The sequence below is a fragment of the Anopheles bellator genome, chromosome 2 (genome assembly GCF_943735745.2).
Source record: "Anopheles bellator chromosome 2, idAnoBellAS_SP24_06.2, whole genome shotgun sequence".
In the NCBI taxonomy this organism is placed as follows: Eukaryota; Metazoa; Arthropoda; class Insecta; order Diptera; family Culicidae; genus Anopheles; species Anopheles bellator.
In genome coordinates, this window is record NC_071286.1 from 37,891,005 (window position 1) to 37,902,416 (window position 11,412).

Sequence of the window (11,412 nt, forward strand, 5' to 3'; positions counted from 1 at the left end):
AGTTTCGAGTATCTTAGGAGAGCAAGCCAGGCGAAGAAAGTGTAGCAAATGAAAATAAAACAAAAAAAGGCGGCTGTTCCAAAAATGTGCAATAACTCATTCTGCGGCGGTATGCTGCGGGAAAGGTTTTTGACGTTGCTCGGTATGGAGCGTGGACGAACGGGGCGCGCCTACGGTGGTGGGATGTGATGGTATGAAATATGGCGTACAAAATATATCATTCCTTTCGGGGCCAGAAGCCTGGCGTCAGTTATAGAGAGGTCCACTGAGGGAATGTCGCAAACCGTAACTGAAACCGTCCGTTTTTCAATCTTATGCCCCCACTAGCTCAGAACGGTAACAGTGGGTCAAGTTGCTTTTTTGCCAAAGAGCACTAAGGAAGCAAATGGGAGACATAAAACAAGACAGCCTCGTCGTGAACATGAAACTTTGAGAAGGAATTTAACGCTGGGTATTGTGGGACACGTTTTTATTGCTTTCAACATTTAATTTGGTCATAACTATAAAGGCTACATGATCATTTTAAAAGAAAAGATGCCATCGTGTGTATAATAAATCAAACGAATAACTTCCCTACCTTTTATATGAGGGTATACCATTTTGCAGAATGATTGACTAGAATGGAACGATCATTACCATCATTTAAAGAACTATCTTTGGTTGTATTCTAACTGCAACAGTGATGCAACAACTCATGGAATCGTAACTTCCGTTTTCGCCTCTTCTTTTTGGTGGGGTCATGCCTGGCTGTGCGAAGAAGATAGGTCATAGCGTATGGTTGAGCAACATGCTGTGTACATGAGTCACCAGACGAAAGGATTGCACTCTGCTAGTCAGTCTGAAAACAGGAACAAGAAATATATCACGTACGACCTAAGTCATTAGGGTCATTTATGGGCAACGTATAGGGAAAATGCCGAACGTATTGAGCAGTCCTGTTGCTCTGCCAGCAGCGCACCCTGAATTTCACATTCTCTCGAGCGAAAAGTTTTCCCATACATCCATCATTCGTCATGAATGGTCGGTAAATTACACTTAGATTCGTAGATGTCATCATGCTCTTTCTATTGCCTTGCATTCACCTTGTCATCTTTTGGCACCCCTAGCCTTGCGACTCAATGGAGAAACGTCGACAGGCGTGAAATGAAAGTGAAAATATGCACACATTGCACTGCTCGTGCTGGCTCCCGGCCAAATGGGCGTTTATTTTTACAAGTTCTTAATACCCGGCTCTCCCGGCGCATAGGTCCGGATCTGTCGGTCACAAACCTTGTACAGCAACGTCCGATGATGCTCCCGCAACGATGTCAAATCGTGTCCACTGCCCGCCAAGCGGGAAACCGTTAAGCGACCGTCGACCTCCCGGAAGTTGCCCGAGGCAAGCGGCTCAAGGGTGATGGCTACCTGTGCTATATCGCCAATGTAGGCACAGAGCCGGCTGAAACATTCCGACACGTTGACCTTCACCACAATGTGTTGGACGGCTTGATAGGATCTACAAAGCAAATCCTCCGCGAAATCGATCATATCGTTCTCTCCGGTCGGATGAAGATTCGTGAAGAAACCAAGATCGTCCACGATTACCATGGTGTTGCGCTTTGAGTACGAAGCGACGCGCTCGCTGATGAGTTCCAGCAGCCTAGCACCGCTTGCCGAGGGTGGACATGAGGTGTTGCAATCGCTGTACAGTTCGGCCAACATATCGACGATGCACAACGTCTCAGACTCGATGGCGGCCGCCGTGTTGAATGTTAACTTCTGGCACGCGCTGATGTAGTGCGCTTTATTTTGGTGTGTTGCAAACAGCAGGACATGATTGTCACCCGATAGCTTGAGGTAGTTGGTCAGCAGTGTCGCAATCAGAAAACTTCCATCGGTATCGGTTCGTTCCTGGATGACGGTGGTGCGCGGTATGTCGCTGGTGTTATGTGACGAGTATCCTGCCGTTGGCCAACAACACGCTGCCAGGATATCCCGCGACATCGATGACGCAACAGTTACGGGCGGAGATCAGAAAAGGGCTGCGAAGGGGAAAGAGGACATCAGCGAATCATGGCTAGCGGCTAACGATGAAAATGTGCAAATGAAGCCTTTGATCGCTATGACCACACACGAAATTGACCGCACCATCGGCGCCACCTTAATACCTTCGGGTTTACGAACGGATGCAGCCCGGTCGGGTTTCTAACTGTCGACTGTCTAGTTTTGTATGAACATTGTCCGTGTAACTGGGAATCTACATCGATCGAAACATGCCGACTACAAATACCACACACACACCGCCCACACCGTTATTTGCTAAGAGAAATGTATGAATCATGGATGGATACCACTTTACTGCATCTTTAGCAGATACTAATCTTTTTTTCTTGCCTTCTGACAGACCATCAGGCGCATGATTGATTACGTCCACCAGATGCAAATATGCACTGACCTTCGTACGATTACTCATTTTCTATGGTTTCTCAACCTTGATTAATCTCCGAGGAATTGTATATCCTTGACCATACTCGTATGAGCAATGGGTTCCAAATAGGGGTTCATTTACACTGAAGCATTTTGGAGCAATAAATCGTGCAAAAAATCAATTTAAAACAAATATAAAATCAAAATCGAACTAATTTAACAAAAAAATCGCTTCTAAAGTCTAAAGATAGTTTATCAAACCATACGAATAAAAACTCGGCCTTCAAATTGGCAATGGATGTTTCATTTTGCAACCATAGATTGCTGAATTGACTTTCAGTAGTATTGTTGCAGCTGACAAAACTCTTACGTTAAATTTATTTTAAATAGGTTAGAAACTAAATAGGAACAGATTGCTAATGGGACGACCAACAAAATGGGTTTGAAGCGGCTGAAGGGCTTGAACACAGCAGCCGAAACATAAAATCGTCCAGTCACGAAATTGTAATTTAGCCGCCTGTGGTAATCGATCCGTAGTGGTGTGCTGCCACGAATTCTTATCATACCAGTTTCACATCCTGTTATTACGGCTACGACTTCAGCCGACACAACAGATGAGCCTTTTCACATGTGGGAATCTCTTTCGCTTTACGGCTGATTGAAGGTTACGGCCGTCTTAGCGAGTGTAGAAATAATCAATAATCGTTTTTATTTTTGATGTGTTACCACTTGATAATAGCAGTAACCATACAGACTTCATTGTTATGTTGCTAGTTCATCGAAAAGCATAAAAATACTAATACTTGAAATGGATACATTCCATGAAGAGAACTGTTTCCTTTTGCGGCGCGGTCAAACTTTAAGTACAATCAAAAGTTCATTTAACTGAACAAAGCGGAAACGAGGAACATTAACTTCACCTTGACCCCAAAGGAAATCTTTTACTCTTACAGACGATAGGAAAACTTTATGTGAGTGGAGCGCTTTATTTCTCGCCCCGTGAGGCATAAGCCACTGTTTGTTGGTCCATTGGTGGATCTTTAACCACATACGTACAAAACTTTGTATGCGTGCTCCGGAAGAACTTTGCGCGCTCTGGGAAGACAGTAGCAATACACTTCAAACGGAAAACTTTTCATCCGTCGAAACTTTCAATCGAAAGCGGAGTGACAATCTGAACAAAAATATCTGCTCATTCTGGAAAACATACATTTTTAGATTATCTTTTAGACAGCACGCTGTGTGGACAAAACGGAGTTGTCAACCAGTTTGATTGCTTAACATCGCCCGCCGATAAACGGGAGGATGATAGTTTTCCCAGAAGTCGCTTTCCATCCGACGCTGGACTGTGCTTAATTTTCCACGCCAATGAAGGACGTACCGATTTGCTAACGGTCGTGGGCGACGAATATTTGAATACCCCCCTTCCTATTAAGGTACCCTTTGTTTGGCTTCACCGGTTAGGGTTAAAGTACTAAACATCTTGCCTTAAAGATCCCAATAATTTGAGCGGAACTCAGTGGGTTCCGCTCGTTCCACGGCCAACGACCATACTGTTTCGCATCAGTTTCGAAAGGAGGAAAAGCAAGCCACACACACAAAGCATACGGCATTTAACAGGCAAGTACTTTGTGTTAATCTTTTTACAATAAACAGGCTAAGTTTTGAAAAAGTGGGCAGAATGGGCGAAAAATATGCCTCGGCAAGTCCTATTTGAGTCAGTAAACCGAGAAAGATATCTTGAAGTATATCACAGAGGGAATTTCACAAATGGAAAAAGTTCGTGGGAAACTTTTCTGTTGTCTTCATCCTGTCGGTGAAGGAAGTTTCCCAGGGTCAGAGATTATGAGTTGCGTTGGAAAACACTTGCGTCAATGATCGCAGCTCACGCACCAACGCGGCACGGTTGCCCCGGACCGTTTCATTTATTTTTCTCTTATTTGCTTATCCGTTTGACGTTATCATTTCGTCACATGTAAACCCCGTGGAAAACTCTTAGAGGGAGAAAAATCTCTCATAATCTTTGGTAATCCATCCTCCCTGCCACCAACCGCCACCAGCAGCTGAGCGTATTGTTGTAGCGTGCTCGGCATTCTTTATGTTCTTTATTCTCCCGCACTAGATGCTATGGATAATGATGATGATAATGATAAAGTACTTCCAAACACCGTCCACTGCTGAGCGGTGGTCACAAGATCCATGTTGAAGGTGTAGACGAAAAAGGACCGTAAAGATACGACGGAAGCGTCCACCGACAGAGATGGAATTGAAGATCTCCCCGTGCGTCACCACGGACCACAAAACAAGTCGTCCACCGCTGTCAGTGACAACCGCCGACAACCGACGATGATAATTTTAGCGAAGCGAGCGGTTGATACCTGATAACTTCACTTGGTAAGCGGTCGCCGAGTCGAGTGGGCGCGTCTTGACGAAACGGTTCTTGGGGGCGGCACACATTTTCGAGCGGCATCCTAGAGCCACCTTCACACGAAAGTAAGTACAAGCAGCGACAAATGAACCTGTTCGAATGTATCTGTCGAACACGCTCGCAACTGATCGTCTCTATCATCGGATGTTATATGATCAGTTTGTTACTTTGTGCTGGCCGAAACCGGTCCCGCGTACCAACTGGCCGTCTATCGCCAACCGGCCAGCCATCGTTGCGTTCCTGGCAACAGCAAAACATACGCCGGCCGCGCGCCACTAATAAGTTGCCCAAACGCCACCGCGCCAAACCGTTGGACATGTGAATTGAAGTGTGAAAAACGCGGCTGGCAGGAGGTCAGCCTTGTGTAAACAGTGTCTACTTACCGAAAACGGCGATTATCGATCGCTGGCTAACTGATATTTATGCCCCCCTCGAACACACAGTAAAGGTCGAATCGTAAACCTTCCAAATGCGCGATTCGATCCGATTCACAAACACTGTTTGTTTTGATGGAAAAGCTGAGTTTGACGTTTGCTCCATCGGCGCCGTGCGTCTGTAGTGGAGAGTCGATGAAACCGATTGGTTGTGCAAAAGAATCGACGAGCTTCAGCCGGACGGTGCAGTTCAATTTTTTCCAGTGATCGAACGGGCGCTTCCATATTGACCGATAAGAATTAACGTGCTTCTCTCCTCGGTAACTCGTAAGTTTGTGGAATGTAGCCTTTTATAAACTACAAACGTCCTAAAATTGTAACTGCTGCTAATGTAAAAAATTGGGCTCTAAATGGGTCAATTTTTAAATCTATCTTCTTGAGGCTTCAAGGCATAATTGCGTTGAGTAACGGCGCAATGAGCATAAATGTCTGTCTTTTTATGTTCCATTTCACTGTGCACGATTATCGCAAACACACTGCTCGCTGCGTGATAACGTCTTATCCTCAGATTGGTTCAAATAAATATTCAAACCCCCACTTAAATCGATAGTACGTGAATTGCCAAAGCAATAATGTTAAGGTGTTATCGGTGAACGATTCCAAGACCAATGTATTACGAATGTTGGCCGTGAAACACTACACTCCTTGCCCACTGTGCCAGATAGCTGCCGGTGGTCGATTTCGACTGTCAATTGCGTCATCGTCTCGGGTACTTCGAAAAGAAACTGTGTCGTCGTTGCCGTCGTTGCCGTCGTTGTCGTGGTTGTAGCCTTATTTTTGGCCTAGACCCACCTTCCCTGTCTTCCACACACAACCGCACCGCGCGACGTAGGTAAGGCGGTGAACGTGCATCGTTGAGTGCAGCATTATCTTCCGCAAACAAATTCGGCATGGGTTTATCTAAAAATAAGTCGCCTCTTCGCACCTGTGCCCTGCCGCCTTCAACATAGTCAGTGCTTTGCTACTTTCGCTCGCAGTGCCGCGCCTGTGAATGGCGAGCCAGTGTCGTCGGGTGTCACCCTTTGACTTGACCTTCGCCACGATTTGTTTACATCTTATTTCACTCCGTCCGTTCGTTCATCTTGCAATGTTACCAAGCCCCCGTGACAATCAAACATTATCAGCTGATTCAATCAGCACGATTTATGCTCTAAATGGTGGTCGATTCTATTCAAAGCATTCTCTCTTTTTCATCTTTTGCAGTCAGCATGGCCAGCAACGACAACAAGAAGCGTATCTCTTACTGGTACTTTGGTGGGCTGGCCAGTGCCGGCGCGGCATGCTGCACCCATCCGCTGGATCTGCTGAAAGTAACACTACAAACACAGCAGGAAGGCAAAATATCATTGCTCCAGCTGACCGGGAAGGTGGTGCGCACGCAAGGCGTACTGGCACTCTACAATGGGCTGTCCGCTTCGCTGCTGCGCCAACTGACCTACTCCACGACACGATTCGGCATCTACGAGGTGGGCAAACAAGCGATGGGCAACGACTCTGGGTTTCTCGGTAAAGCAGCGCTAGCGGGAGCGGCCGGAGCAGCGGGCGGTTTTGTCGGTACACCCGCCGACATGGTGAACGTTCGTATGCAAAACGATATCAAGTTGCCAGTCGAACAGCGAAGAAAGTTAGTCTGCCATCTTCATCGCTAGTAGCCGGCAGATGACTATTTAGTGTTTTGTAATTTTAGCTACAAAAATGCAATCGACGGCCTATTTCGTGTGTACCGAGAGGAGGGCTTCGGGCGGCTCTTCTCCGGTGCCTCGACAGCAACGTCCCGTGCTGTGTTCATGACGATCGGTCAGCTGTCTTTCTACGATCTGGTGAAGGATCTACTGCTGACGTCGGGCTACTTCGGCGATAATCTCACGACGCATTTCCTGTCATCGTTAACGGCCGGTGCTATCGCAACCACCCTGACACAACCACTCGACGTTCTCAAAACGCGTGCCATGAACGCCAAGCCGGGAGAGTTCGGCAGCGTTTGGGACATTGTCCGCTTCACGGCCCGGCTCGGACCACTTGGCTTCTTCAAGGGTTACGTGCCGGCGTTTGTCCGTCTCGGCCCGCACACCATTCTCACGTTTGTGTTCCTCGAGCAGTTGCGTCTGAACTTTGGCTACCTGAAACCAACGACGAAGGCGAACTAGACCCCACGGTCCACTACCACCACTAATGTTACGGGTTACCGTGCGCTTTTAGAGCAATTTGACACATTCCACTAACGAACACGGAGCAATAGTCAGGTGGCCACCTCAGTGGCCCCATCGTAAGGTGCGCATCGGTACCGCGATGCCAGCGGTATTGTGCTTGTTTTAGATAACCACACTGTTTTTACATTTTCTTTTGCATATTGGCGTCTGGGTAGTCACCTCACGTGGTAGTTAAACTGCACCGCAATGGGGTGAGGTGTACAGAGGGAAAGCAAATATATTTATCTATGTTGGCTAACGGCTTCGGGTGCGTTTGTTGTTTACTTGGGGGTTCTGTGCTTTTTGTTGTTCCATGTTTACGTCAAACCGGCAGCTGTCTTTCCACACGCGGCGCCAGTGTTTGTCAGTGTTGAACTCGGCGCTACGTTTAGTTCGTACCTTTTAGTTGTTTCTTCAGTGAAAACGCTGGATTGGCATCAGCAAGCGTTCTTGGTGGTTGGTTGAAAACAGGTTGAAGGGTGTGACGTGTGAGGATCCACGGATTTTCCCGGAAAACAGTGCACTTAGGTAAAGATGTAAATTTTCCAATAACAACACTCTGACATTTGACCGCGACAGGGTTGCGTTGCCGTGCTAGTGTTGAAACTGACAGCTCCACAGATGGCGCTCGCGACGCAAAAGATGTACGATTTTGATTTCATATGTACCGTTACAGAGAGCGCTGAGCGTCGATGACTGCGAAAGGACCACAAAAGGTTTCTCGATGGTACTTCGGGGGTTTGGCAAGCGCCGGTTCAGCGTATTGCACGCACCCCCTCGATCTGCTGAAAGTCATCTATCAGATCGACATGCGAACCAACCTGTCGATGTGGCAGCTTGCGCGCGAGATTGTTCGTGATGATGGATTGACTGCCCTGTACAGCGGAGTTACTGCAGCAGTATTGCGCCAGCTTACCTACTCCACGACACGCTTCGCCATCTACGAACTGGGTAAACAGTCGGAGTATGGCAAAGAGTCCGGTTTCTTTGGCCGCGTAGTGATGGCCGCCATTGGTGGAACGGTGGGAGGGTTCGTTGGTTCTCCAGCGGATCTGATTAACGTACGCATGCAGAACGACGTCAAACTACCGCCGGCGCAGCGACGCAAGTACGAACAGTGTTGCATGTGTAGTGTAGTGTAGTGAACATGTTCGAATAATAATAATTTTTGTTTTGCTTGTAGCTACAAAAACGCAATCGATGGCATCGTGCGCGTTTGGCGTGAGGAGGGCTTCCGGAGGCTGTTCTCCGGCGCGAGCTCAGCGACAGCACGGTCCGTATTTATGACCATAGGTCAGCTAACTTTCTACGACCAAGCGAAGTACACGCTCTTCCAGACGGGCTACTTCACGGACAACATTGGCACGCATTTTCTCGCTTCCGTAATTGCGGGCGGAATCGCCACCACAATGACCCAACCGATCGACGTAGTGAAAACCGTGATGATGAACGCTAAACCGGGCGAGTTTCGCAATATCGGCGCCATCCTGCGGCACATCGGCAAGCTCGGGCCGGTGGGATTTTTCAAGGGATTCGTGCCACGCTTCATTCGCCTTGGGCCGCACACCGTTTTAACGTTTATATTTTTGGAGCAGCTGCGAATCAATTTTGGGATAGTTCAAACCCAGGCACCCTGAAAGTGGCGTGCTGCAGGCTGTTGTATTTAAGAAATATGGACTGAAAATAGGTAGTTTCTACATAGTCAGTAGTGTAGCGTGTAGCAGTAAGCAAAATCAGTGATAGATCTGGAGTAGTAGTAGTGGTTAAAAACCATCGGTTCGAATCGAATGTTATGCTTTTCAAAATCCCTGCTAACAGCATGTCAAAGCTCACACGTCTTTTCGTTTTGGTTCGATTTTCCGAAACAACTGTCAAACTACGGAGCTTTACGTTCGCGTCAAAGGTTGAAAAGCTTCGGAAAACCAGTTTTCCCTAGAAAGGGAACTTCGTGCACTTTTAGAGGCCGGGAACGCAAAATTGTTTGGTTTGCGAACCTACAAGCGAAAACCAGAGACCAAGAACGAAACCAAAAACCAAAACATCGGCCAGAAAATACTGATTTCAAACTTCATTCATTTCAAAAAAAAAGTTTCATTCGGACGTGTCCCGCGTGGTTCCGTTCCGTGCTGTCGCTACACGCCAGAACTCTGTGACACGTGCCGGGTTTGCATGTGATTTAGTGGAACCACCGTTTCTCGGGTCGTGTTTTCCGTTTCGCGTAAGCAGTGAAGTGAAGTTTCCCCACGTATCGCACGTAGGTTGCCCCATTTCATTGCCACTTTCAACTCCCATACAGTAAATTCGTTGGTTCGTCGCTTGGTTCGTGTCGGAATCGGAACGGTACCACCACCAGTGTATGGCCCACGGAGGCTACTACCACCACTACAGCGCTAACCAAAACAAGAGCTCCAGCTGTGGAGCAGCTTCATCGGTTGGGGCAGAAATTGGCGATGGGTTCCTCTGGCGTTCTGTAAGCGGGGGTCGTTTTCCGTTCCTGAACTACCTGTCGCGCTCCACTAAGTGGCCACCCCGTGCGAATGGTTCCGAGTGCAACATCAAAGTCGCAATTGATGGCCCAGGTGGTCGCGTGAAAGAAGTGCCACCGGAACGACACGGAATGGCCGGAAGTTCAAGGTGATGGCGATGGACCTTTGTTGCGTTTATTGTGAGGGCCACCGTGTGTGCTAATAACCGCAAATGAACCGCATGACTCAGCCGCAGCATCACCACCCATCCTCAACATGAAGGCAACAGCTTGGTGGGGCTTTTGCGTACAGTGTTCCCGCAATTCGCCCTCTCTAGTGCGTAACGAGCGTGCACGTGTGTTGGTAACAGTGTGGCAATATTCTTCGGCACTGGTGGGGAGCATTGGGAAAGGCACTGGGGAGCGTAGCATAAGAAGCTTTTCCGTAACCTCTGCCAAATCGTGCCGGATTTGGACCCCCTTCAGCGAACGTGGGCTACCAGGTTTTATTTTGGCGTATCCTAATGCCCGCCCGTCCGGTAGGATATTTTTGGTATTGCTTACGTCGACCTGCGGCTTCAATCCGGGGCCTGAGCGGATTAGCGACTCTGTGCTGATGTTCTCAGCTGTTTCTCTCAAAGAACGAACGTTCTTCCGAAGGCAGCACCGGAAGAGTGGAAGTTGGCCAAGATTGCAGGCTAATCAAATTTTAACCCATACCCGGTCGGCCGGTGTGCGATGTTCGGTTGCATGCGTAGCCCTAGTTCGCTCGTTTATTGTTGCAACGCACGACCAGACGTTCTGCGTTGGCCGTATTGACCGTGTTTCGTGTTTTCTACCCCGAGAGTACCCGTTTTCGACTCCACATCGCCCTGGAAACCAGCTTGATTACCATTCGGGGTTAGCGTCCGTCGGAGAAGCAAACACTAGACACACGCAACGGGAGCACCCGTTCCAGGCACTGCTTCCGGTACGGCGTTTTGTTTGGAAACAAAAGTTTATCATGCCACTCACCCGCGGACCTTTTTACTACCGGCCGGGGCGGTCCCGCTGGGCCGGAAAAGTTTATGGAAATGTGCTCCGCTGTTGGTGCCCCGGTCGAGCCGGCCTTCCGAGCAGCAGCAGCAGCAGACTGTACATAAGATGCCGCGCGCGTCGGAGATCTCAGACTCAACCGCCCGGGGGGGAGGGCGATGCGTCCTGCGTGTCCTGGACCCTTCGCAAGCAACGGGCCGCAAAAAACAAGGAAAGGAAACAAATACCACAAACACTTGCAGCAGCAGCAGCTTGACAATGTCTTCGGCACCATTGCGTGAATGTGTCAGAAACTCGGACAGGCAAATCCCCACCACGTGGCCTGCGCCGACATGTCCTGCATGTGTCCTGTGCTGAGAGAAGCGAGCCTTGCGGCGGTGGCGGCGGCAAAACTGTTGGATACTTTTATTAAATTTATTCACATCAGTCCTCCCTCCCGGACATGGCCGAGCTCGC

The 11,412-nt window shown here is 48.4% G+C and overlaps 3 protein-coding genes across 4 annotated transcripts; 2 read left to right on the forward strand and 1 right to left on the reverse strand.

Annotated features, from left to right (window-relative positions):
- Positions 1-1,180: 1,180 nt before the first annotated feature.
- LOC131210247 (uncharacterized) lies at positions 1,181-5,335 on the reverse strand. The gene is made up of 2 exons (XM_058203461.1): positions 5,218-5,335; positions 1,181-2,021 (listed from the first exon to the last, which is right to left on the reverse strand). The coding sequence occupies exon 2, from the start codon at positions 1,981-1,983 to the stop codon at positions 1,210-1,212; it is 774 nt and encodes a 257-aa protein (XP_058059444.1). The 5' UTR covers positions 1,984-2,021; positions 5,218-5,335; the 3' UTR covers positions 1,181-1,209.
- A 68-nt stretch (positions 5,336-5,403) lies between these two features.
- LOC131209278 (mitochondrial dicarboxylate carrier-like) lies at positions 5,404-7,713 on the forward strand. 2 transcript variants are annotated; one of them, XM_058202307.1, is made up of 3 exons: positions 5,404-5,535; positions 6,472-6,892; positions 6,956-7,713. In XM_058202307.1, exons 2-3 carry the CDS (start codon positions 6,477-6,479, stop codon positions 7,413-7,415), a joined length of 876 nt encoding a protein of 291 aa, XP_058058290.1. In that variant the 5' UTR covers positions 5,404-5,535; positions 6,472-6,476; the 3' UTR covers positions 7,416-7,713. The 2 variants fall into 2 exon arrangements, with proteins under 2 accessions (XP_058058290.1, XP_058058289.1); XM_058202306.1 differs by lacking the exon at positions 5,404-5,535 and adding an exon at positions 5,961-6,100.
- A 436-nt stretch (positions 7,714-8,149) lies between these two features.
- LOC131210686 (mitochondrial dicarboxylate carrier-like) lies at positions 8,150-9,202 on the forward strand. Its single transcript, XM_058203967.1, has 2 exons — positions 8,150-8,565; positions 8,641-9,202. The coding sequence occupies exons 1-2, from the start codon at positions 8,150-8,152 to the stop codon at positions 9,092-9,094; spliced, it is 870 nt and encodes a 289-aa protein (XP_058059950.1). The 3' UTR covers positions 9,095-9,202.
- Positions 9,203-11,412: the final 2,210 nt, after the last annotated feature.

What these genes read in the sequence shown, in the direction of transcription:
- LOC131210247 (XM_058203461.1), bottom strand. Translation starts at nt 1,983, where the DNA reads ATGTCGCGGGATATCCTGGCAGCGTGTTGTTGGCCAACGGCAGGATAC.
- LOC131210686 (XM_058203967.1), top strand. Translation starts at nt 8,150, where the DNA reads ATGACTGCGAAAGGACCACAAAAGGTTTCTCGATGGTACTTCGGGGGT. An exon ending in CCGCCGGCGCAGCGACGCAA is followed by an intron (nt 8,566 to 8,640) that starts GTACGAACAGTG and finishes TTTTGCTTGTAG; the next exon opens with CTACAAAAACGCAATCGATG.
- LOC131209278 (XM_058202307.1), top strand. Translation starts at nt 6,477, where the DNA reads ATGGCCAGCAACGACAACAAGAAGCGTATCTCTTACTGGTACTTTGGT. An exon ending in CCAGTCGAACAGCGAAGAAA is followed by an intron (nt 6,893 to 6,955) that starts GTTAGTCTGCCA and finishes TTGTAATTTTAG; the next exon opens with CTACAAAAATGCAATCGACG.